This window comes from Zootoca vivipara, chromosome 8, assembly GCF_965207765.1.
Source record: "Zootoca vivipara chromosome 8, rZooViv2.hap1.1, whole genome shotgun sequence".
Classification (NCBI taxonomy): domain Eukaryota; kingdom Metazoa; phylum Chordata; class Lepidosauria; order Squamata; family Lacertidae; genus Zootoca; species Zootoca vivipara.
Window position 1 is genome coordinate 10940706 of NC_142591.1, and position 27852 is coordinate 10968557.

The 27852-nt window shown below is 42.9% G+C and overlaps 1 protein-coding gene across 2 annotated transcripts in view; it reads right to left on the reverse strand.

Annotated features, from left to right (window-relative positions):
- CTNND2 (catenin delta 2) overlaps window positions 1–27852 on the reverse strand; it is a 466576-nt gene that overhangs the window by 90313 nt on the left and 348411 nt on the right. For both annotated transcript variants that reach the window (XM_088675087.1, XM_088675086.1), the window contains exons 11-12: window positions 10103–10316; window positions 1098–1281 (exon numbers count right to left, since the gene is read on the reverse strand). In XM_088675087.1, the coding sequence (XP_088531213.1) occupies window positions 1098–1281; window positions 10103–10316 (398 nt within the window). The remainder of the gene's footprint in view (window positions 1–1097; window positions 1282–10102; window positions 10317–27852) is intronic.

Consider the following 27852-nt stretch of genomic DNA (forward strand, 5'->3'; position numbering starts at 1 on the left):
CCAGGTCATTGTCCAGCACCCTGCCTTTGTGATACTTATCTTTTTGCCATATGAACTTCACATTCATCAATTATAAAAACAAACAAACACTAGCACAATATATGTTTGTAATGCTGAGGATGTATTCAATGTAATCTACTACTCTGCTGCCCTTCACTCCTAGTCGCTTGTCCACTGGATGAAGTTGCACGGATTATCTAGGTGAAATCATGGGGAGGTAACAATCTAACCAAGGTGTCTCATCCAACCCGTTTGTGAGAAGAAGATTAAAGGCTTCACCCTGAATTAAGTAAATTTGCAATCTCAGTTTTGTTATTTATCTACCTGATTCCATTTATGAATTGCTACACATAAAACATATTGATGTGATTACACTAAAATGTCACTCATTCATAATATTTTTACTGCCTATACACCAGATCTTATACACACCTGTTCTTTTCTTGTGCAAACATTGATTTGCGCCTAAATTCAGATACATAACAGGAATTTTAAAGCAAATGACAGTAATTTTAACCCACACGCCTGTGCAGGTGGTTTTTTTTTTTAACCCACTGGGTCAAACACAACCCCACCCATCAGCCATGGATGGTGGTCTGTCAGGCACTTTTGCTGCTTCTCCATTCCATGGCAAGAACGTGGGGAATAGGATTATTTAATCGTTGGGTTTTGTGCTCCGCAAGTTGTACCCACTGTAGACCCACTGTTGTACCCGCAGGTTGTACTCACTGTAGACCCACTGTAGAAAACCACCAGTAACACATATTACAGCTATTGGTTCAGAGCACCTCTAAATACTTGGTTATGGTGTGAACTCTACAATTCGATGATTCTATGACATTTCAACGAAAGAGCCAATGAATAAAAATGCTACAGACTTTTGTGGAATGGATGGAAGACTGAAGTGAAAATACTGATTCTATGGGTGTAGCCGACTAAGTCGTACTCAGACTATGACTAACTTAAGTCCATTAAGTAAGGAGGGTCTACTCTGAGTATGACTTACTTGGATACCACCCAATGTCCCTGGGAGGCTAAGGGAAGAAGAGAGAATTCAGCATAAGAACATATCCAATGCTTAAGTTATCAGAACTCACCTTAGGCACCCAGTGGCATTGCGCAGCACCTGTGATGAATGAAGCTGTACTTTGTGGTCATCCTGGAGTGGGGAGTTTTCCCATCCTGAATGAGGAATGATGACTGCATTGGTCAACACTGCAAGGGCATCCTGGATAATTGGCATTTTTAGTGCATCACAAGATGACAGATTCCAGAGAACTCCTAAAAGCAATTATCAATCAAATAAACAATTGTTGGCATTACTTAACAGAAAGAAATGCTACCGCACAAGTAAATCAAGACAATCCTAAGAACATAAAAGGAACCAGATGCTTCCAGAAAGCCCACAAGCAGGCCATGTAAACAACCGCCCCACCGCTGCTGTTTGCTCCCCACCCACCAGGAACAGTGGAGTTTCCATTAATGTACTGTACTTTGGCTATTAAAAACAACAACCCAGAATCATCATTAGAATGTAGCTTGTTGTATTCAATGACCTATTCTTCTGCTACAGAAATTGAGGGGAGTGTAGCCAGGTCTGCAAGTGGTCTTCCATTCAGGCAAGGGTGCTGCACTGTATACTGTTTGAGGAGGCTCAACTAATGGAAAATGTGCAGATGCTACGATAACTTGAACAAGCAGAGGACACAGAGCTTCTTTATGGCAGAGGCTAGCACAGGTTTTTTTTTTTTTTTTGCAGGGGTGGACTCTGCTAAGGGTAGGGCCAGAACAGGCCACATCAGACCCAAATCTTGCTTACTCTGTTTTTGCTATTCCTTTTGCCAACTACTTTTGTGGCCAAATTAATTAATTTTAATTCAATTCATTCTTTTGCTGCCTTTACATCCAGGGAATATTCAAGGTGCCTTAGAGCTATAAATTCTGTGATCTCACATTATCACATGCAAAACAGGGAATAACAGTAACAATAAAATAACACACTTAAAGAATATATCTCACACTTAAAAGAATCAGGCAAGGTTGTGAAATGTATTTTGCTACAGGTTATTGTCAAACAGTTGTATTTAGGATTACCAGCTGAGGGAGACTTAAGCAAGAAAGACTCCCTCTGGAGTAATTCTGCTGATGTCATCTTTTCACAGAAATGATGGAGGCCGCCCTTTCTCAAAGAATTATGATCACACACAACCCTAGGCAGGGGAAAAACCATGCACACCCTCAGAAACAGAATTCCAAATTTAAAATGTCAGTTCCAGCTCTCTGTATCTGTTTATCTTTGGAAGAGAGTTCGGGCGAGTTTACTGTTCAGTTGCCAATGCCAAATACATGCACATGATAAGTAAGGAGTGCATAAGAATATGTTCCTCATATTCAACTACAAAATTGTGTGCTACAATAATGCTGAAAGTTTGCTTTAAAAAAAAAGCCACAAGGAAGCAAACAAACAAACAAACCAACAAACATGTTTATCTCAGGGTTTTCCAAGTGTTTCAGCGTGGAAATTTGTTGACAGGGAGGTGTTTTGCATTCTTAAGTAAACAAAGGTAAACTTTTAAAATTTACAATTTGTCTATAGATAAATTCTAATAGAAGAAGCTTGGTCATGAATATGAACTTAAGTCCTGTATCTTTGAATACAGTTTAATTGAATCCAGCTTTTCTATAGGTGACTACAGATTCACCTTCCATGCAGAAATATACAGAGATGCCTTATACAAGGTCAGATCAATGGTCTATCCAGGCCTGTACAGTGGTACCTCGGAGGTGGTCACTCGCCAAAGCGGTCGCTCCCTGAAGGCACGCTACTGCGCGTGCACGAAGTGCCGATAGAGCACTTCTGTGCATGCGCGAGCTGCGCATATTTCGTCTGCGCATCCGATGCCGCGAAACCCGGATGTAAACACTTCCAGGTCCGCGGCGGTCGCTCACCGAGGTAGGCGTAAACCGAGGTTTGACTGTACTGTCTATTCGGATTGGTGGGGGTTCTCAAGGGTTTCTGACACAATATCTTTCCCAGCTTTTAACTTGGAGATGATTTTGAATGCAGAACATGTGCTCAGCACATATGTGTACTGAGAGCTAAAATACAAAGATCCTCCTCTTCACGCAGAACATGTCCCTGAAACCAGGTGTTGCATTCACCAAGGGCAGCTTTAGCCCCCATCCCCAGCCATGCTCTTCCTACTTATTTTTTCTCATATAAGTGAATACTATCTAGGGAAGAAAATAACATGCTGCCACTCCTGATGCAAGATGGCCCATTCTCCCCCAACAAGATGATGTTCTTTCTCTCTCGTATATATACTTCTCAGGTGGGTCTGCAGCAATAAGTAGGCTCTCCTTCCAGAACACCTTGCTCACCATAATGATAGTAATTTTGCCACTTAAATAATGTCTATGAAAGCAGTAACAGAACATATTGTGGTACCTCCACCCTAAGGATTTGTGTGAGCTCATCTGCCCGATTTGCCGCTGCAGTCTTCCGTGCCATAGCTGGATCCTGTTTTCTGACCACCGACGGCATCGTAAGTTGCTTACATGCTGCCGGTGCTTACGAACAAGTAATGAAACATCTAATGGAGCTATCAGAATTTAGAACAATTCCTCTTACACATTGTGTTCATTCTGTATGAAAGCCTTTGGGCCTTAAAAGTTTGAGGCTACTATAAATAGCTGTGCCACCTCGACGCCAACCGTTGATGTCGCAATAAAAATTACACATCTGTGTTTATGCACTTCAGTAACTAAGCTAATGTCAAGGGCACTTTTGCAGAAACTTATTAAGTTGATTAAGTGATTAAAAATCCTGCATAGGAGATATCCTCCATTCAAGCATAATTCTGTTTAAGTAAATCTGAATAACCATCCTACACTAAATGTCAAAATACTTTACGAAAAGGCACTTGGCAAACGGGACTGATGAAAACATTACATCATCTTAACTGCACAAATACCCTCCTTGAGGAATATGCTGCATTTTATATTCCCCCACCCCACCCCAGTGACCTTTCTTTTCAATCTGAGAGTTTTAACTAAATGAACGGTCGGTTTGGATAAGGAAATGCAGCTGTAGCAGTGTGCAGAAATTTCGGCCACATTTGCAATTACTGCAAATGAACTCAGATCTGGGAATTTGGCAAATTCAGCCTCCCTGCCCCAATTATGAACTGGGCCCAAGTCTCTTCAAACTCAGGCCTATGTCCTAATGTAGTCTTGCTCTTATTGCTCCCTGCCGGTTTCCCCACCCCCTTTGAAGCTAAGCCCCTTGAGGAGATTTGAAGGCGATGGCTCACTGATGGGGCCAAGAGAGCCCTTGAAGGGATCTGCTTCACTGGAAATTGAGAAATGCTTTACCATTCCTACTGGGTCTCATGGGATTTTTATTTTCCTATGGCTCCAAATTCAACGGATTTTGATTGGAAGGAAGTGAAAAATTGGGCAATGGGGGGGGGGCAATACTTTCACATTTGGTTTTCCCCTGACATCTCACAGGATGCATAGGTAGTACTGAATTTTTCACTGAGAAAGCAGAGAAATGAAGAGAGAGAACTTTCCAAGGCGACATTTTCTTCTGCCATGCTCATGTACAATACATCACAGTTAAAAGCAGTGGCAGTTTCCTCGTCATGTGACAAGAAGTACTACTAGCCGTGTCTCGTATTTAAATTTAGAACATAGTAGTAGGACATGAGAGAAATAGCAGACATGGCCAAACCTGGGCCTCCAGATGTTTTGCAACTACAACTCTTCATCATCCCTAGCTAACAGGACCAGTGGTCAGGGATGATGGGAATTGTAGTCCCAAAACAGCTGAAGGGCCAAGTTTGGCCATGCCTACTCTATAGTGTGCTTCTCACAAAAAGTAAAGGAGTTGGCAAACCACACATCACTGATTGCTTCTCTACACTCACCAAAATCTCCCTCTCTGTATCTCTCTCTATATGCACACACAGAACTAGACAATAATGGTGAATATTCCTAGCCTAGCCTTCTACCTAATTGTGTGCTAGTCAGCTACATTTTGTGATTTTTGCATGTTATGTCAGCATGCAAAATCCTATGATATTTAAAATGCTGTGCATTTTATTCCATTTTGTGGGAAGGGAAGTGTTGAAGCTGAAGAAAATGTGGAATGAGAAACTGCAAGAAAACCACTTGATTCACAAACTGAAGCCACTCTAGATTTCTCTGAGCTTCTTCTCTCCCCTCCCCCAATGCCCCCACAGGCAATGCTATCCTCTTTGATTAGCAATCAGCATGCCTTGTTTGAAGAGGATGGATGCTGTCATTTCCCCCTTTCTTAAAAAAAAACCCAAAGTTGCAACCATATTGTAAACAATAACTTCTTAATTTTAAACTTCAGATGCAGGAAGTATTGTACTCCTAAATCATGTTCCTCAACAATAGGTAGGCGCTCTACCTCTACAGCACAACCATTATATGGTGACCTCCCTTCTTTCCATGTTTGGATTTTATTCTTCACAAAGGAGTTTTAAAGTTTGCTCTGAGCACTTTTCCCCCTAGTGGGTGTTACAAAGTGAAACTGCCTGCAAGATAGCGTGGGTAGAACAGACTATTTCAGATTGGGTGCTGGGCACAGGACTGTGATTTGCGGTAACTAGAAGTATGCTGGTAGGAAAAAGCAACAACTTTGATTAATTCCAGTGAGATTCTGTGTGCCTCCTATGAGGCAGGCAGTTCTGCAGAATGTCTGCAACAGGAAAAACTGAACATTCAGTCACAGCCGATGCAGCAATATGCTGGGATTGCTTTCCCTCAGAGGAGGTTACCTGCTTAAACTCTGCAAGAGTCACTGCTCTGTGTGGGCTTTTTCCCAATCTTCTTGGGTGTTAAAACAAAATTTTAAGTCGCATTTTACTCTAACAAAATACACATTCCTCCTCCTCCTCTTCTTCTTCCAAGTTTGAGAAATGCTAACAAATTACACGCAAAACTGCTGCCCTCCCTCACCCCCTACATCTGATTTGCAGCTCCCTGTCAAAGCTGCATTTGGAAAACTCCGCAAGGGAAAAAGTGACCTGGAAGGGAACAGTTTGGAAGAAACCAGTCTCTGCTCCAAATGTAAGTTGTCTCTGCTTGTAATGAGTAGATATGCGGTGAGAAATCAAGTGAGGGTACTAACATAAGCCAAGTTCCCCCAGTAGAAATGAACATGAATAGTGTAATTTCCCGAGTAGGGCTGCTTGGACCAGTCCACCTGCAGGAAGAACCAAGCTTACCTGCTACAGGTAAGCTTTCTTTCCTCTTGGGAGAGCAGGTATAAACCAGTGAATCCTGCCAGGTCTTTTGTGAGTGATTGAACAAGGTTTGAGCTTTTGCAAGAACTTAACCAAGTGATTGCAAAATAGGGAAGAGCTCAATGGGTAGCCAAGAGACTCACTGAGCGATATTTTAGCCCACTGCTGTCTCTCAGCTTCAGGTTCTTGTGAGGGAAAGCCAAACTACATTTTCTTGAGCTCCATTCTACAAATGAAATAAACACAAACGCTGTTTATTTAGGCTTCCTAAACCTGTGGCTCTCAAACCACACGTGGGATTTGCGTTTGTGTGCCCCCCCTTCCCGCTGCCTCCATCAATGACATCTGTGTGCAAACCTTTCCTTATAAGCTAATGGGTGGTGGTCTTCCCAAACATGTCAAATATGCTAGGATCAGGGAGCTGAAAAATGGCCAGTCTCTACCAGTGTTTCCCAACCTTGGGTCTCCAGCTGTTTTTGGACTACAATTCCCATCATCCCTAGCTAGTCAGGGATGGTGGGAATTGTAGTCCAAAAACAGCTAGGGATCCCAAGGTTGGGAAACAACCATCTAGCCTATTATCAGAGTAACTAAAGCATGGACCAAACTATTCTCAAGTGTAAATAGCAACAAAGTCTTTGTCAGGCTCATGCTCTTCAGCAGTTTACGAGCCAAAACACAAGTAATAGAAGTGAGCAGCTGAAGTATTGCGGGATGGGGTGTACCTAAGTATATTGTTGCCTTTCAAATTTGAGGAAGAAGGGCCATTTGTGCCCAGGCTCACTTGGGATTATGTCAGTTGGTGCGGTCAGACGTTGGCCCTTCTATGCTTGTTCAATGAAAAATAAGGATCCTGTTAAAAATTGTCAACAAAGCAAGGGCATACACTGGGAAGGGCTGCAGTTTAGCAGAAGAGCATCTAGATCCCAGATTCAGTCCCTGGCACATCCAGCTAGGGTTGGGAGAGAACCAGTCTGAAAATCCTAGAGAGACATAGCCGGTCACTGAGCGAGAAAGACCAATGGTCTGTCTTGGCATAGGACATTTTCTTACATCCCAGATGTCAACAGAATATTAAACTGTTACAGGCCTTAACGTTGGCGTCCAGATGAATAGGAACTATTTCTCACTATTGGTAAATCAAGGTGGATGGAAGCTCACAGAAAGTGGATTTCAAACTGACTTATTTAATCTCATAACATTAAGATTCAAAACCCTAAAATGTATTTTAGATAATTGACTTTTTATTTCTATTCTTTGTATATCGTATTGTTGTTTTATTGCTATGGCCGATGGCTGAGGCAAATAAAGATTCATTCATTCATGACATTAAGAGGAGTGACAAGTCTCAGTCATCCATTGCTGCTTTTGCCATTTTCTCTGGTAGCCTCTGTCTGGATTATTCAATTTGTCACTCCCCCCACTCTTTGATCTAAGTGAGGGAAATGCTGGACAAAGGCCACCTGGCTACAGGTTTGTCAGGGGAGGCCTGATGCTCCATGTCTCAGATGTGCTTTCTGTCAACACTAATTATTCTGAGCTGAATAGTCTTCATGCTTGTTTATGTTAATTAGAAACCTTTTAATGATGGGTGTAAAGAAGGCTGATTGCCGAAGAATTGATGCTTTTGAATTATGGTGCTGGAGGAGACTCTTGAGAGTCCCATGGACTGCAAGAAGATCAAACCTATCCATTCTGAAGGAAATCAGCCCTGAGTGCTCACTGGAAGGACAGATCGTGAAGCTGAGGCTCCAATACTTTTGGCCACCTCATGAGAAGAGAAGACTCCCTGGAAAAGACCCTGATGTTGGGAAAGATGGAGGGCACTAGGAAAAGGGGACGACAGAGGACGAGATGGTTGGATAGTGTTCTCAAAGCTACCAACATGAGTTTGACCAAACTGCGGGAGGCAGTGGAAGACAGGAGTGCCTGGCGTGCTATGGTCCATGGGGTCACGAAGAGTCGGACACGACTAAACGACTAAACAACAACAATGATGGGTGTAATTGTCATAACCTGCTTAGACATGTAAATTCACAGAAAAATGAAAGTTTTGTGGACTGGAGAGGAAATGGATAATCTGTATTTTGTGAGATATTTGTAAAATGCTCAAACATTAAGCGGATTGTATTACTTGAGTCACCCATTAAGATGGCGCCACAAGCTTGGCCGCATCCAGCAAGTTCCACAAGCAGAGATGCTGCCTACTTGAGAACAAGACTGAGGAACCTTCACCCCTCCAGATGTTGCTGAACTACAACTCCCATCAGCCCTAGCAAGCACGGTAAGAGCCAGGGATGATGGGAGTTGTAGTTCAGCAACTCCATGTAGCTATGTCACCTACATGGAACTATTTGTTAGTTTGTTTTTTTAAAAAGATTAAGCACACCTGAAGCAGAAACGTCATGAAACTATGAGTTATTTTTCTTCTGTGCACCACCGACTGCTGATTAGGGCTGGGCGATAGCAGCTTTTCAAAGCTGCGGTGTATTGCCAGCTAAACATTGTGGTTTGGTGATATACCGCGATGTTGGGGGAAAAAATGGCCTCTGCCCACCAGACACCGGGTGAAACCGCCTCAGCTCTCACCCTGAGAGCTGAGGCGGTTTCACCCAGACTCTCAGGCTGGGACAATGCAGCTTGCTTTGCGCAGTTTGGTAATATACCTAAATGGCCATGTTATTGATGCTTCAGCCACTAACTATTGTATACTCTGCCTCATTCTGTGAAATAATGTCAATGAAAGCATAATACAATTTAAAAGCAACTAGTTTAAAACCTTATTAGCTGGGATTTTTTTCTGCATTACTTCAGTATGTTTCAAGAATACAACATATATTGAGAGGGAAGGACATTAAAAATACCCTTTTTTTTAAAAAAAGGAAAAAGGGTAAAGGGAACTCATTTCTCACATCAGCAGATATCCACTGTGCAAGTTGGATGTAGTTGATTGAGATGATTAGCAGCTTGCTCCTCATTTGTTCATAGTAAGCTTGCATATAACTCCCTGAAGGCAGGGGGCAGATAACACAACCAAGCACTGAAGCAGTACATTGACAATGAACTACCAGTTTTCACTTTACTGGGTCTGCCAGTAATTCTGTCACTCATTAGGAACCAGCTCCTGAACACCATGTAGCACAGCATCCTTCTGACAAGAAGAATCTAATTAATTCTGCCCAACAGGTAAGAAGAGATGAAAGGCCGGATGATTAAGACATGGAATTCAATGTACGTATGTTCAAAATTCTGCATTTAGAATCCATAACCATGAGTCACATAGCCTGCAGTGAGGAACTTATGATTATTTTCTTGGGACAGAGGTCTTAAAGGAGGCTTGAATCATAAAAAAGGCTTAAAATAGGATGTTTAAAAAACAAACAAACAAAAAACCCCAACCACCACATTACATGTTTTGAGGGAGTTTAATTCTGCCCCACCCTGCCTGCTTATGGTTTTCAATTCAATAACTCATTAGAAACAGCAGGAGCGTCGGGAAAAAAAATTGTGGCCGAAACAACACACCATTGTACCAGTTGCTTTTCCACACATTGCCCAGTACCTGTCCTGTATCTGCCAATGAAATTATACCTGACAAGAAACCTGGTTTCCTAATGAATATATGTATATGATATGCATGTTTGCAAGCACAAGATTGCCCTTAGTCATTTCTCACAAGTACATTCTTAAAACAACTTCGCCACAATCCACGAGGAAACTTAGGTCCGCTTAACCTCATTGAAATATCTTCCTCAGCTAAGCAAATTCAGAAGCGCACTGCTAATCCTTAGCATACAGTACAATAAATGAAAAGATAGTCAAACCTGTGACTAGTTCTCTGATTTCCAAATCTGTAGTCTTGCGCAGTAATCGTACTAGTGCTGGAATACCCCCACAGTTTTTCAAAGCAATTTTGTTGTCGTCGTTGGCTTTCCCATACACCAAATTCCTCAGCGCTCCACAGGCACTACGGTGGACTTCTGTCATTCGATGGTCCAATAGGTCCACCAGTAATTGTATTCCTCCTTGTCTTCTTATCTGCAACATTAATGTTCAAATTAAATTCAAAATCAGTGGCTGATACTCAATGAGAGTTTTAAGATATCAATAATTTTTAGGTAACAGTTACAAAGGAGAGAGCACATGTGCACATTAGCAAAGAAAGGTGCTAGGCCTGCTTTATCTGCTTTCAAAGGAACTATGGCAGTGTTTCTCAACCTTTTTTGGGCCACGGCACACTTGTTCTATGAAAAAAATATCCCACGGCACACCAACTCTGTGCCGCCCTATATTTAGTTTAGTTTGGAGGGGAGACGTAAAGCATGCCACTGAAGAACTGCTGCGCGGTAGCCAGGCGGACCCACCAGGCGCAGAGCCTGCGGAGTGAGCGGGGACACGTTAGACGGCACGCACAGACCCCAGGCGGGCAGACACGGGAGCGCAGCTGCCGCAGCCTCCCTCCCAGCCGCCCCAGGCAGCCGCCGCCGCTCTGGCCCGGCGAAGGGAAGCCCTGCGCAGCCTTCCCCGCCTGCCTCCTCCTCCCCAGGCGGCAGCGCCCTCTCTGGCCTCCAGCTGGATGCCGACTCTAAATTTTGCCGCGACGTGCGGTGATTTGCATTGTCACGTGCTTGGCGGCCGCCAATAAATAGCACTGACCCGCCGGAAAGGAAGCCGGCCGGGTCACGATGCGGGCGCTCGCCTTGCGTCGTGACCCGGCCGGCTTCCTTTCCGGCAGGTCAGCGACGTGACAATGCAAATCGCCCTTCTCGTCGTGGCACACCAGCCAGCGTCTTGCGGCACAGTAGTGTGCCGCGGAACACCGATTGAGAAACGCTGAACTATGGGAAATAAAAGCTCTTGACATGGGAAGAATAAAATTGCAATCAAAGCATCTGGACAGATGATGGAAAAGAAATTCCCCCCACCACCACTTGGAGGGAACAAAATAAGCCACCTTCAGGGACACGAGGCACCACCTGCATTTACGAATTGATTTTATGGTCTATGGTGACAGCTGTCATCAGAATTATTGCCCAGAACAATGACTGGAACACCAGTTTCTAACTGCTTGCACTAATTATGTACCAACACAGTATAATTCAGCTATAGCACTTTCTAGATTGCCCAGAGAAAGGTATCAATAAATACTCGGAATCTGCAGGAGTTACAAGGAAATTGGCGAATTGTCAGTCTACAAGACATACCGTACTATCATTCCCATTTGCTATGGAACTAGACAGAAAAATGTGGTCTTTTAAAATGTGTATATCTGGAAACTGATGTGGACATCATTATCAATGGGAGAAAACTTTCAAGAAGACAGCAGTCTCTCCGCTGCCAGATAAACAACACCAATTGTATTGCGGTGCAGATTTCAGGGGAGAGAGATGGGTACCACTCCATGTACAAGTCCAGGCAGCTTTTCCTCCTCTAGCTGGGCTGGTATTGTTTTGTTGTGAATGAATGGCTTAAAACGGATTAACAACATTTTAAAAAATACTATAAGCCACTTTGATGACTTCAGTGGAAAAGCAGGATACGAATCCACTAAATGAAACAAGCCCACCATTGAGAAGAAGCGACAAAACACTCCATACTGCTGCACTTAAAAGGCAGTGTTAAAAGGGCAAACTTCTACACAGGACACGTTGGTTGTTGTCAGGTTCCTATCCCAGAAGGAAAGGCAGCCCAGTCCCCAAAGAGGACAAGCTGAGCAAATGAAAGCAAGTAAGAGAGAACAGGAGAGAACAAACGAAACAAATACAGGCCATTAAGCAGGGAATTAGCACAGGTGGCGCTGTGGGTTAAACCACAGAGCCTAGGGCTTGCTGATCAGAAGGTCGGCGGTTCGAATCCCTGCAACGGGGTGAGCTCCCGTTGCTCAGTCCCAGCTCCTGCCCACCTAGCAGTTCGAAAGCACATCAAAGTGCAAGTACATAAATAGGGACCGCTCCGGCGGGAAGGTAAACAGCGTTTCCGTGCACTGCTCTGGTTCGCCAGAAGCAGCTTTGTCATGCTGGCCACATGACCCGGAAGCTGTCTGCGGACAAACGCCAGCTCCCTCGGCCTATAGAGCGAGATGAGCTCCTGTTGCTTGGTCCCAGCTCCTGCCAACCTAGCAGTTCGAAAGCACGTCAAAATGCAAGTAGATAAATAGGAACTGCTACAGTGGGAAGGTAAACAGCGTTTCCATGTGCTGCTCTGGTTTGCCAGAAGCGGCTTTGTCATGCTGGCCACATAACCTGGAAGCTGTACGCCGGCTCCCTCGGCCAATAAAGCGAGATGAGCACCGCAACCCCAGAGTCGGTCACGACTGGACCTAATGGTCAGGGAATGCAGAGAGTATCTTCAGTGCTAGTGCTTTGAACTACAGGTAGGAGCCACAGTCAAGGCTTCAGGGTTCACAAGCAAGGCAAGAGATACCTAACCAAGCGGAAGCTGCTACAAAGATGCCCCCCAAAGCTGACCCGCCACTGTCGTCAAGCTTTTAAAGTTGAGGCGGGGAGAGCTCACTCATGACACTCTCTCACCCTATAAGTTTGCTGCATGAGAAAACCTAAGGGTTCCTTTTAGGTATCTGAAGAAGTGTGCATGCACACGACAGCTCAGACCAATGACAAACTTAGTTGGTCTCTAAGGTGCTACTGGAAGGAATTTTTTTATTTTGTTAGGCTCCTCTTTGGTGAGTGCAACTGATCCTACCTTTGAAGGCAATGCTGAGCATGCAGAAACAAGACTATGCCCTGCCCCTCCAACTTCTCTTGTTCAACTTCTCCTTCCTCTGGCTGGTCAGAGCCCCCTGCCCCCTGCCCAGCAAATGGGTCTCTGTGTTCCACAGGAGAGGGCTTCCATCTCTCTTTTCTAATTTCTAGTTCCAAGGAAAGGACCCGCATCCTTGATTCCCCAAGTGCTTGCCTTCTATCCGCCCCCATCTGCTCCATCTGTCTGGGGCTGCCATCTCATGCCTGAACCTGATGGAACCAAGGGGTCCATAACAGTTGTTTACATTCACCCTGTGTTAAAGAGGAAGATGCAAAAATTATGGAAACATGTAGAGGAGGTAGTTATTTTCTTCAAGTCTCCCTATCAATCTGTAAATTGGAGAGGGACAGGGAGGGGGAAGCTATTTGAAATAACCAGGGGAGCAAAGCTTAGGTTCAGAGAGGTCTAATCTGGAAACACCCCCCCCCCACTGTAGCAGACTTTCTGATATATAGGTTTTCGGTTAATACTCCACTGATGTTAATTAGCACTGTGCATCATGGATATGCTTCACTAAGTACTAAAGTCAATTAATAATTAAGATTAACAGCGTAGTGTTCTTATGTGGGTGTTTGTGATAATGTCATAATATTTTTTATTATTTTCACACAGCTGTCCAAAACTGAAGCTTGAAGCACAACTAACAAGCTCAAAAATGGGCCAAGTTATGTAAAACAAAACAAGTCAAACAAACAAACACCTGGGGGCTAATCTGACCAGAATGCAAATAGAAACTCCTTCCTTCACAGCTGCAACCCTACACTTTCTCCCTCTTGCTGGGCTGTAGCTCTTTAGACTGCAGTTGGTGGATCACATTTTGAATACTCTCCCAGATTAAACATTGCCATCATACATAAAATGAGCACATCAGGGAAATGGGTTTAGGGTATTGTTTTCCCTAATCTGCTAGAACTGCTTTTGTGACTAGTGTACAAGTAAGTGAGAAGTACAGTGGTACCTCTACTTACGAATTTAATGCGTTCCAAACACACATTTGTAAGTCGAAAAAAATTGTAAGTTGAATCCCATAGGAATTCATTGGGAGAAAAAATTCGTAAGTAGAAGCAAGCCTATCTAAAAATTCGTAAGTAGAAAAAATCCTATCTAAACCGCATCCAAGATGGCAGACGGAGCTCCATTCGTAAGTAGAAACATTCGTAAGTAGAAACATTCGTAAGTAGAGGTACCACTGTATTTGGGGCTCATCCACACTCCCGTTTCTCCTGCGATTTTCAGGCGCAGGCACAGGCCTTGGCCTGAGAGGTTTTTTCTTTCGTGCCACCGCTTCCCCCAGGAAAACCCGCCGCTTTCCATTGAATTGGAACGAATGCCAACTGGGTTTTCTACAGATTGCCTAGAAATCTTGGGACAAAAGGAAGAAAACACAGGGCAAACAGAAATGTGGATGAGCCCTCGGACAGCAATAATTAAATGTCCTACAACACCAAATCTGTAATTCAACAGAGGGGAGATTACGCAATGAAGCATTTGGAACACAGGATGGAACAGGAATTTTTCTGCATTAGGAATTTAGATTGAACAGCTTCTGTCGATCCAAGGTGAGTGCCTGTCCAAATCTAAGCCCCATATAATAACTGTGCTAGAGGTTTAGCTTTAAACACTTCAAGTGCTGATGGCATGTGATTGCCACCTTTTGTATGGAAAAAAGCATGTCAGAATTTTGGAGCTGGCTTTGAGACGCTCTACCTCTCTTTCAAATCAGAACCAGTGAAGGCAGTGAAAGTCCTGTGTGGGTGCCTGGAGGTGGTTGGAGGATGGATGGCGGCTAACAGATTGAGGTTGAATCCTGACAAGACAGAAGTACTGTTCGTGGGGGACAGGAGGTGGGCAGATGTGGAGGATTCCCTGGTTCTGAATGGGGTAACTGTGCCCCTGAAGGACCAGGTGCGCAGCCTGGGAGTCATTTTGGACTCACAGCTGTCCATGGAGGCGCAGGTCAATTCTGTGTCCAGGGCAGCTATCAGCTCCATCTGGTACGCAGGCTGAGACCCTACCTGCCTGCAGACTGTCTAGCCAGAATGGTGCATGCTCTAGTTATCTCCCGCTTGGACTACTGCAATGTGCTCTACGTGTGGCTACCTTTGAAGGTGACTCGGAAACTACAACTAATCCAGAATGCGGCAGCTAGACTGGTGACTGGGAGTGACCGCCGAGACCACATAACATCGGTCTTGAAAGATCTAAATTGGCTCCCAGTATGTTTCCAAGCCCAATTCAAAGTGTTGGTGCTGACCTTTAAAGCCCTAAATGGCCTCGGTCCAGTATACCTGAAGGAGCGTCTCCACCTCCATCATTCTGCCCGAACACTGAGGTCCAGCACCAAGGGCCTTCTGGCGGTTCCCTCGTTGCGAGAAGCCAAGTTGCAGGGAACTAGGCAGAGGGCCTTCTCGGTGGTGGCGCCTGCCCTGTGGAACGCCCTCCCAACAGATGTCAAAAAGGAAAACAACTACCAGACTTTTAGAAGACATCTGAAGGCAGCCCTGTTCAGGGAGGCTTTTAATGTTTAATAGACTACTGTGTTCTATTTTTCTGTTGGAAGCCACCCAGAGTGGCTGGGGAGACCCAGCCAGATGGGCGGGGTATAAATAATAAATTATTATTATTATTATTATTATTATTATTATTATTATTATTATTATCCTTTGCATATTTCAGATGCGCTCCCCATGACCCTCTAGGGCTGAGATATTTAAAGATTTTAACTTGTTCCATCAACTGATTAGACAGCAATTCAAATCCCCATCCGGGGCAGATGGGGTGGACTGCATTACTGATGGCAGGGGGTCCACTGGTGGCAGGTATCTTTGTCCCCAAATGAAGGCATCCCAAGGGAGGAAGGGAGCTGATCTGGCCTGGGATCCACAGGACCTTGAATTGCTCTCATAGCCAGTCAAACCTGACCTGGGTGATTGGCCCTGATCTGCCTGCTCCATCTTCTGCCACCAGGAATGGCCCAGCTCTGGAAGTAGCTCTGCAGAGCTGTGGCTTTAGATTTCTGTCTGAATTATTTTCCTTCTCATCAAAGCAATTATCTATTGTGTCAGTGCTTGCTGTACTGCTGCACTGAGCAGAAACCGGGAAAGGACATAACTGCTGATTGCCCACCATCACTAAGGACTGAAGAGGTGAAGGAGGCCTAGACCCCATGGAGATAGGCAGCAGATGCACAGTCCCACTTGTCTTGGCTGGTACTGCAGTATGAATAGTTAATATACATACTGTAACTTAGGGTAATAGTTATGCTATTATGCATCAAGTAGATCCGGAATGCATAAAATACAAAAGTATGTGTGCCACATTTTGAGGTCTTGGGCTCTGGCAACCTCTCTCAGGCACACTCTCTTAACCTTTGCTTGGATCACCTTTGCAGATCAGGAAGCTGGAGACAAGGAGCAATATCCTAGCCACTGTTACAGAAGTGTCACGTCCATGCATCTCCAATACTGCAGAGCCAACAATCTTCAGGCAAGAGTTTTATTTAGACAGAAAGCAGCGTTCGTTCTTGCAATTAAACCAAACATTGACTGACATGTACTGACGGGAGTGAACCACACGGAAAAGTATACTTGAGGCAGGGATCTGATTAAAATGACACATATAACCAGGACGTGATCTAACCTACACACACGCAGAGTTATAAAGCAACTTGATATTTTAAAACAGTATCTACGCCTGATTCCAGTTTGTATCTCTCCCACTGCCTGAGAAGAAACTCTAAATAAAAGGATCTACTGAGAAACTTATTGAACAAAAGATAACATAAAGATGACAGATGAGGGGAAAGAGGGGAGAAAACACTGCTAAGACTAGTATTATGACCTTATTCAAAAGAAATGTCCAATTTCTTCTTAGCAATACTTCCCCAACGTGGCAGATGCCTATGCAAGCAAAGGAATAATTTCACACTGCAAGTGGTAAACAAATTGCATTCACCTTCTCACTTTCACCTTTTACTGCCTGTGATAAGTACCAGCCAAGGCACTTACTCATCCTAACTGCCCGAGAATGAATTACAGCCAGGTATGTAAGTGGCTGAGCAGCCCGCAAGCCTGCTGCCTCCATTAATGCTCAGTTACCTGTCTTCGAGTAAGCTCCAAGGTCACTCGCTCTAGCATTTGTCCCATTTAGAAACTTAAGAGGCATTGAAAGTCTTTGTAGTTCCATGCAACCATTTTAACCACTGCAGTGAAAGGGCAGTGACATAGACCACTGTTACAGGGGATGACTTTTCAATTTTTGTGCTTCTGATTTTTTTTTTAAGTATGAGAAACATTTTTTTTTTAAAAAAATGGCAGTTTGGAAAGAGCCAACTTTGGCAAAGAGCCCATTCCAGTGTTAATGAATGGGAAGCTCATGGGGGAGGAGGGAGTCTGCCGCCACACTGCCCACAAATGCTTATTATCTATGGTTGGCAAGCAATTCGAAAAGGGCTGCTCTGTGACCAAAACACATTCCCAAATACACAAACTTGCTTTAAGTAGCAGCCTGCAAATTTAAAATTGACCCCTATCAGTTAATCACTTGAAGACCGAGTTGATTAATCCTAAAAACTGCATTGTTGGCAAGTTTAGCTACAATAAGCCAACTTTTTAACTGCAGTTGCTGCTTCAAACAAGAATGTGAATAGCATTACAGCATATGTTCCAACTACCCTCCTTACCAGGGATAGCACCTATTTTATGGACCCACCCCTGGCAAATCAGCAGTTCTGTCTTTGTCGCAGAATTTTATTATTGTGCCTTTGTCTACATTGTACTCTATGGTTTTTGGTGTTGTATGATTTTGTTTGTACTTGTTCTTAAAAACAATAAAACACACTTTTAAATACATACTGATATGTAAAAACACATGCTGTAGAATTATTTAGATTTCAATCAACTCCCCTTCAGCGCTCAATATGTTTTTGTGAGTATTTTTGTGAGTATAGGGACCAATGCACCTTGATTCTAGCACAAATGGTGACACAAAAATGGCAGTGCATTATTTTCCTTCCATCTTCTCATAATTATTAAAGTATTCCTCATGCCATTGTCTTTTTTAAAAAGCAAATCCTGTTATGATTTACTGACATGTCCTGTTTCAGAACGGGGTATAGCAAATAAACACAGAGAAAAGCCCTCAGTATCGTGGCATGGAGACTCCTATTTTCATCTGTGAAATAGTCCAAGGCATGTCTTATCAGCACTACTCCTGCCAACAAGAGGGTAAACTGGGAAAGAAACAAAGAAGGGGAAATGGATGTGTTCCTTTACTGAGATGCACAGAAAGGAACCCCGTAGAAGGGCTTTCTTTTTCCAATGCTAAGATGCCTTTTCCCCACCAACAAGGAAGCTGCCATCTGAAAACACCAATAGTTTAATACTCCATGCTGCTTCCAGAGCCCTCAAGCGCATGGGTGAAACCGTCAAAATTCAGGAAGATCAGGGGCAAAAGTACTATGAATTGAAAGGTGCTATTGTTTAAGACTGGGAGAAGAGTAGGCTTGCTTGTTCTATGAGAAAATGATGCTGGCCACTCTCAGGCAGCCTTTTGTGCTCAGTGTGCTACAAATGGCTAGCCTAGAAATGCGGGGAGGTGGCCTTACTTGCAATCCTAGCTGCAACTGTTACACCCTGTTTTGCTTTTTGTGTCGGATTGGAATGGGGTAAGAAGCAACATAACGCTGCATGCCACCCCAATCTTTGAGTGGTGTGAGATTCCAGCAGTTCCGGGGTTTGCATTTCCTTTCAGAAATGAGACACAACAGAGACTGTGGTGTCTTCATGATATATGGTTTATTCACACATATATAGAACCTGAACCTACGATGGAGAGGTTTGCACCATTAACACCCCAAAAGGTGCTTTATTTCTACTTTACATCACAGCCCCCAAATTCTACTCCAAACTCTGGCTTTTGTCTTCCTTTTGTTTTCTTAATGCCCAGCACCCAAACAATTGCTTACCTCATCAAGAAGCTAGCTTGGCTTGATTAGATCAAGGTTTCCGAAACTTGGGTCTCCATCTGTTTTTGGACTACAATTCCCATCATTCCAAGCTAGCAGGATCAGTGGTCAGGGATGATTGGAATTGTAGTCCATAAACAGCTGGAGACTCAAGTTTGGGAAACCCTGGATTAGATTTTAACATTTGCCGGATCCAGGGATTAGAGGGTGCCGGCAACCACAAACTCATAACAATAAAATTGCTGCTGGTCACCACAACGGTCTCTAGGTGAAAAGATTTATTCCTGCTATGTGTTGCATGGCAGACAGGAAGAAGTTGTTCTGGGGAATACCAGCAAAGAACAAAAACCTAAGGCAGGAGCCATATTGAAATTAGTTTCAGTACAAGTGAAGAGTTACGTTAGCAGTAGCATCAATTCAGAATGTTTGTAGCAGCAAATATAACACCAGGAAATTTCAGCAGATTCACTTGACCTCTGATGAGGAACCCACAAGAATCAGACATAACAAAATGCAAAAAGGTTCGAATATGACAAAACGCCTTAACATCAAGGTCAAATGAGCCACACGGCTCTGCCTAGAGGAAGGCACATTTTATCGTATGGAATATAGGTGCACATCAAATACGCAAAGAAGAAACAACTAGCTAACCACAGAATCATACCCTCTACTGCTGGTGTTTAGGCTATGAGAGCCATTATGCAGCACAAATGGAACCATTTGCCCACCCATGAGGGAGGCACCAACAGGTTCCAGGCAATCCCACTGAGGACAGAACGTGCTCAGTAGCCATGGAAGGAGACACGATGGCAGTGTGGTCTTGCTCTCAGAATGGCAGATAGGCAGAGATCCTGCCTCATGCGAGAAGCCATGGAAAGCTGTTTGTTGTGGAGTAGGACAGAAATATGGGAGGACGACAATGACTGGAATGGAGTGACTGGAATCTGGAACAGCGGCACTAAGGTGTGCCGAAGGGAATGGGGACTGTGCAAAGCACGGCTCCCATTCACACCCTAGCTTATTAATTCAAGATATGATCGTACAAACTGGGTTAATGAAGACTGCTTTTATGCCTCCCCCCTCTTTTTTTTAACAGTTTTAATATCTTGCTACTGTGGCTTTGTTTTTTCCTGCTCAGCTTTTGCTTATTCTTTTATTTGTGCTTAGTATTTTATCATTTTATGTCTTTAATTCATGTTCTACACAACTCTGAAGGTGTTGGCAGTGGAGCAGGTAAATATTAATATGTGCATACATAAATAAATACATACATAAAACAGTGCAGGCAAAATATGGGTTCTTTTTTCACTGTATCACAGCAAGCCTATATTTGGACCAGCAGCTCTAATTAACATTACCTATAGTGGTTATGGTAATTCTGTAAGTATCAATCGGAAACAGAGAGGCATGATTTTCTGGAAAATTACTGAGACATTTGTTCATGTGCTGCTTATTCTCTCTTTCTCCCAACTCTGATTAAATAAAGTCGCTGAAACTGTGAAAGCTTATCAGTGCGTCCCAAAGATCTTTAATTATAAGTCCGTCAGCATTGTAGCACTTATGAAAAGGGCATAATAATAATTGGCATCGTCGCTTGCAGAATCTAGAAAATCTCCCTTAATTGCTAACAGACACCACAATATTCCATAATAAGGGAGCCTACGGTTTGATCCCTGCAATCATGTTTCTAAAGCAAGATAGAAAAGAAGCAAACACAAAGATCCGCAGTGAATAAATCTGATATACTGTGTTTTAGTCATGGGAACATGGACTATGCTGCCCCAAACTGGTTACCTCCACTCAGTTTCATTTTTTGTGAAGTGGGTCTCTATAAATAGGTATGTGGTAGTGCTAAGGAAGGCATTGTTCCTGTTTGTTTGTTTCTGTGCAACTTAACTGGAGACTGAAAGCAAAATGGCACGTCTTCTCCCAAAATAATCAATAAGAAGGGCTTTAATCCTTCCAAGCAAGAGGACCAGAAGAAGAAGAAACTCAACATATTCCATGTGCTTTTCTTCTTCCTGGATGTCCTTCCTTCATAAATCATACCACAGGCTTCCTTAACTTCACGCCCTCCTTTTCCTTTGGCTATGCCTTTACAGAGCGAGAATTACCACTGTATTCTTGTGGCTGAAACCCTGCACATGGCATCTGGCAGGTACCGTGTTTCTCACAAAATAAGACACCGTCTTATATTTATTTTTCCTCCAAAAAACACACCATGGCTTATTTTCAGGGGATGTCTTAGTTTTTATTAAGCTTTTTATTTTTTATTAAGCTTTCAGAGAGTTTTGCTGGGTCGGGGCTCCGCGCGGCACGCACTGCTGCCCTTGCCGGCTCCCGCTCGGTCGGGGCTCGACGCGGCGCACCCTGCAGAAACACCATGCAGACCTGCTCCCACCACTACCAGTACCCCAGTACGTCTTATTTTTGGGGTATGTCTTATATTTTATTGCCTTGAGAAAATCGTGCCATGGCTTATTTTATAGGCACGTCTTATTTTGTGAGAAACACAGTACTAAGGGACAAGGAACCGGCTCTTCCCACATAGAAAATCTAATCCCCATTCCCCCCACCCCCACCCTGTTGGATCCTTTGACCCTTACCAGACACTACTTTTTAACACAGTAGCTGCCTGGTAATATGCATAAATTACTTTGATGCTTTCATCATTGTGTTCCATGGGGCGTACTCCCAAGTGAGCATACAACTGCGGTCAAAAGAGAAAGACCAAGTCTTGGTCTCATGGTCACCAAACGTGCCATGTTTTATCAATACTCAGGATCTCCCTCAGCCTGTTCTTTCAAGGGGAGGACAGATGGGAGATTCTGGAATATCCCTAATATTGGTTAAATAAATAAATAAATAATTTCTACCCTGCCCATCTGGCTGGGTTTCCCCAGCTACTCTGGGTGGCTCCCAGTCGGTAAAACTCTGCTACCATCTGGGTCAAATAGGACATTCTAAAGGGGAAAAAGCTTTTCTGACCTTAAAACTCTTTTTCTTTCAGAACATTTTTTTAAAAAGAAAAAGAACTCAAACGCTTCCACATCTACTTTTAAAAAGAAAACTACTCAAATGTGTTAGGATAATCCATCGGCCACTCATAACTGAATGCACAACTTCAGTCTAATTGTATGTTTTTCTTCCCTTGAGACACTACGTATGTTATGTTCTGCAGTGTTTTTCTCTGATTTCTCATGAAAAGCAGCCGCAGCTGGCTTGGTGGACTCTTTGACCAAATGTCCTGGCCCCAACCTGTTTGTTTCCTGAGAGAAGAATCCACATGTTTTCTTCAACACATGAGAAAGTAGCTTAGAGGGGTTCAGCGTCAAATGTTTGGTAAAGTCAGATATCACCCCGGCCCACAGCTCTCTCTCAGTCTGAAGCAGTACCCTGCATGAGGGGTGAGCTTACTTTGCTAACTTCCTGGCTTAGATACTGTATATGACTAAGCCAATATAAAAAGCAACATCAACTGGTAAATTCTGTACCGTATTTTAAGAGAAAGTGTTTAAAAAATATATTCGTCTGGCCCATAGCTGCCAAGTTATCCCTTTTTTAAAGGGATTTTCCCTTATGCTGAATAGGCTTCCTCGCGAGAAAAGGGAAAACTTGGCAGCTATGGTCTGGCCCCTAGAATTTAAGGAAAACATACCCTAATTCTAGAACTAGAGAAGCATAGATAGGAAAGGGAGAGGGAATGGCACACAATGTGATGTCTTTGAGGATAAAATGTAGGTGAGATTTATTGGAAACCCATTTATCTGTAACATCATGACTTAATTTAGCCTCATTAGTATAGTAATTTGTTGCAGGTTACAAAAAGTGCTGGATCAATTTAAGCTCAAAATAAGAGAGGAATGTATGCAAATTACTGCATTAGTTCAAAATGTCTAATTTGTTTAGGAAATCTAAATTGGGATTTGAAACCCAGATCCCATTTAAAAACAGATTTGCAAAACTGTAATTAAGAACGCATTAGATTAGGTAACTACACTAACACTGCAAACAATTAATGCACATAATTTAAATGAATCCAGCTATTGCTTTATATACAATATTTCAGTGGAGTTTAAAAACAATTGTACTTTGCATGCTGAACCTGTCCAGAAAATAATGGTGAGCTCTTTGTTCTTTAATGTGTAGCCTAGGAAATCTGCATATTCAGGAGCATCAGTTATAATTGATGTTACATATAAGTTATGTCTAGTGACCAACAGCTGGGTCAAATAGGACAGTCTCAACATCTCTGAGGAAGGAATGTGGGGAGAGAGACTATTTGGCCTTGTTTGTACAGGCAGCAGTTGTTTTAGGCGTGTCTGATATGTGCATGACAGCACACATGCGCTTCAGGCCAAACCCAGATGTGACCACAAAATGTTACAAAAGCAATACAAAAGGGGGCAGAACATGGTATTTGCAGGCTTTTGCAATGGGTGTTCCAATTATGCGCGATTTCACGTAAGCGTGTGGTGCCTTGAAACGTTAACACCACACAAATTGGTCGCTGCCTGTATGCAACACTAATCCAAATCATGGCTTAGCCCTATGGAGGGCTTGCTCCTCCCCAGTGTTTTTAGGTCAGTTCAGGATGCCATCTAAGGCAAGGTCTGGCTTATTAGCATGTTGTCCAAACCTGGCCTCTCCTCCTAACCACAAACCTTATGGGCAGACTTTGGCTACAAAGGAGGAAAGACCTTAAGTATAATCCTAGTTTAGGATAACATACGGTACTAAGTCTAAGACATACCTTGGCTTAGTTACCACACCATGCTGACCCCAAAAGCCCAGGAAGTAGCAAAGTGGGCATGAGCCAGTGTGTTTGCATGATCATACTCAGCTTACCCAGGATAGGTGAATCAAGAGAATCAAGAAATAAATTTAATACACAAAAGGAAGCTGTAATGGACTAGCTGGACACAGAGGAATGGTGAGAGGCACCAGCTGAGGAACCCAAGAGAAGAAGGCTGAGCCTGGGGATTGGTGGTGCTATAACAATGAGCGGTCAAAGGGGGGGGGGAAGGAGAAGATTCAGTGGAGGACATGTCTGATGCTGAAGAGGTATCAGCTTTTAGTGCACAGGGAGAGTCTGTGGCAGAGAGAAGTCCAGAATCGGAAGTGGAAGCAGGAGACAAGGGAGGCCTAGAGGCAGAGATGAGTCAAACTGGTGAAGAAGTCAGGGTGTCTCCCCCTCCTGCTGTGAAAAGCTCCCTCCCCCCGATCTCCTAGGACCAGGAGAGGTCTGAAGTGGGAGAAGCAAAAGCAGGCGTGCCATAGTAGTCTCAGATTGCTTGGGAAGGACCCAGGAGAAAAGGAGATTTAGGTTGTTGTGAGAAGACAGGGACCTTCAGTCTCCACAACTGCCTCGTAGGGGTAAGACCTACCAAGAAGAGTTGCTGTATTCATTAGGCCTGTCATTTCTGAGCAGACCTTCTAATAAAGCGTTACTCCATGTGATTTATTGTTTGCATACTCCTGACAGGAGCCCTGATGCAGAGCACGTTCCATTCCATTAAGTGATATCCATTTCTAAAACCCAAAGTGAAGAGTATCCCTAGCTATAGGCATTCTAAAACCTGGTTGAATGCCTAACTACTCTTTATTCAACTCGGCTATGAAATAAATTCTAATTCAATACACCTGTTTATATTTATATTCAGCTCTCATTTTCATCTGTTAATAGTTCACTTACATAGATTTATTTGTTCATATATCTATAACCTTAATATCACTGCCTAATTCCACAAGGATGCTCCATAACTTAAACAAATCACAATCTCAAGTGACAAATGATTTTATAAACACTTAATTGATAAAATGCTGATCATTGACATGGCACGGAGAATGAAATATATATTCTCTTCAGAGATATAATGTTTAGATTTTGTCTACACTACACTGCACATGATGACATTTATTCGTTCTCAAAGTTGAAGAATGTAAAGGTCACACATGAAATGAAGTATTCACTTTATCATCATCTAAGGAACCAAATGTCACATAATTGTGCTGCATGAACTAATTCACTAAGATAAATGAGGAATTACACTCCAGGCTCTTGGAAGCGTTGCTAAATGGTATGCTCAAGGTGCCTTGTTTCAAGCTGAAGTCCACAAATAATAACTTTTCCTTGGAAAAATATTGGCAAATGATGCAGATTAATGCTCTCCAATGTTATAAATATAGTGAATAATTATAGTGGGACTGCAAGTGCTATTTTGAATTTGAGAATGTATTGGAAAGTGAGGCTGGAGTTGTTAATAAAGTATACATCTAATGCAACTATTGAAGTAGTCCCATTTGTGTAAGGATTTCTGATTGCACAACAGAACTACCCCACATTTGTGCCCCACATTTGCTCCAGAGGGTTGGTTTGCTACAGAAGGGTTTTGTTGCACAGTCAAGAGTCCTTGCACTTGCAGGATGATTTTGTTGGATATATCCCACAATACATGTGCAATTCATATGCAGTTGTACCTTGGAAGTTGAACAGAATCCGTTCCGGAAGTCCATTTGACTTCCAAAACATTTGAAAACTGAATTGCGGCTTCCGATTGGCTGCAGGAAGCTTCTGCAGCCAATCAGAAGCCCCGTTGGACATTCAGGTTCCAAAAGAACATTTGCAAACCGGAACAATCACTTCTGGGTTTGCGGCATTCGGGAGCCAAAAAGTCCAAGCTTCAGGGCGTTCGAGATCCAAGGTACGACTGTAATCCCCACTCTGTTCAAGTCAGTTCCAAGATCTAATTTATTTTAACTGCTATCAATTGCAAAATTGGTTCTTCCATACTTTTAGAATTCAAATCACACCAGCTAATATAATTCTGGAATAGAGCTACAGCAAATTATCTACACACAGAGAACTAATCTGGCAAAACTGTTATTGATTATAACCAGTGTCTGATCTGGCAGTTGCTAGGTCTGCAAAGAGCTGAGAGAAGAACCTCACCAGAACAAACAAGGAGTTTTGGTTCTAGTGATGTAAAAGCTGTTTTGGCATGATGTGCAGGTGAAGTAAACAGGAGAAATCACAAGTGATTTGCTCTTTCTGTAGGGTGGTGGAGAATGCACAGTTTCAAATTCAGATTGCGAAGCACAGCTAACAGGAACTGCACATCAATAGAGAATGATAAACAATCATTTAACTCTAGTTTTAAGTCTTCCACATACATTATCACAAAAAGCAACCCTCCAGGTTGGTATCGTTATCTGTACTGTAAACTACTTTGGGAAATGTTACGTCGGAAAGGGGGTGGGAGAGAGAATGGCCTGGTTCATATGACATGGTAAGCCAAACTGTGGCTTAATGGATGGTGAGAATATTCAGGTCGCAATGAGGCATTCACAACAGCTCTGCTCCTGAAAAGTCTCTTTCAGTCATTTGCCGAGCTGAGCTAAGGTAAGGCTTAACATGTTGTTTGAACCTGGCTCATGGCTAAGCTCTCCTCACCAGGACTTTTTTTGATGATAGAACTCACCAGTATAGAGCAGTGTTTCCCAACCTTGTGCCTCCAGCTGTTTTCGGACTACAATTCCCATCATTCCTGACCACTGGTCTTGCTAGCTAGGGATGATGGGAATTGTAGTCTCAAAACATCTGGAGGCACAAGGTTGGGAAACACTGGTATAGAGTATCGGCACCTCGCCCGTCTCCCTCTTCGCTGCCCTTGACAGCCATTTTGAGCCATGACATTTTATCAATATAAAGTAGTAGCACCTGGTTATTCATTCATTCATTTATTTTGCAAAAAGCACTGCTCCTTGATGATCTCAAGGTGTGATCAAAATTTGTTCCTATCCAGGGGCCTGCATATTTGTGCAGTCCTGGTACACCACAGTTTTGCTTCCCAAGACATGCAACTGAAGTCCAAGAGAGAGATGAGATGTCAGAAGTCTAAGACAAAAATATGGCTTAAGAGTTTAAATAGTGTGCTTCCATAAAACAAGCATAGCTAATTTCTGTACAAGAATATCATAAAAACAATGGCAAAAAGAAGATATATGTCAATCTCAAGAGGCTCTGAAATGACAGCAAAATCCTAGAAGTTAAAACATTTTTTTTCAATTAAAAGAAAATGAGGGGGGTTCCAACAGAAATAAGAATGATTATCATTAAAAATACCGTATATTCTGGTGTATAAGACGACTGGGTGTATAAGTCGACCCCCAACTTTTCCAGTTAAAATATAGAGTTTGATATATACTCGCCGTATAAGAAATACGACCCAGCGTATAAGACGACCCCTGACTTTTGAGAAGATTTTCCTGGGTTAAAAAGTAGTCTTATACGCAGGAATATACTGTAAGCATGCTCCATGGGCTGACTTTTTAGGACAGTCATTCTGGGGGAATATAAAACAAATGATCTGGAGAATGAGAACCCTGCAAAATCAGCAAATCTTGTAATGAGATTGTTTAACGTTGCAATCATAACAGAGCATTCGGGGGAACGAATAGTCTCATTCATAAATAAACAAAGAAAATCTGAAGATTGTAAACTTTTATAGATTGTTGTGGGTGGGCAAGTTATAGGAATACACATTTTGTTTACACATTGGGCTACAATCATTTCAGTTTTATTATGAAAGACTTAATCTTGCTTATTCCAAGATTTAAGAAGCAGTGATGGAGAAGTGTCACACGGAAACTCATTAGTCAAGTTAGATGGATGAAGGAGGGGAAATCTGTTGCCATGACGATATGGACAATAGCCGTGCAATCAGGGCCGGTGCTAGAGTAAAACTAGCAGAGGTTATATTTTTAACAGAAAACGGGTAGGGGAAAATGTTTCCAGCATTCACTTGATTTTAATTATATTGCTTGCATTGATATTGTATATGGCTT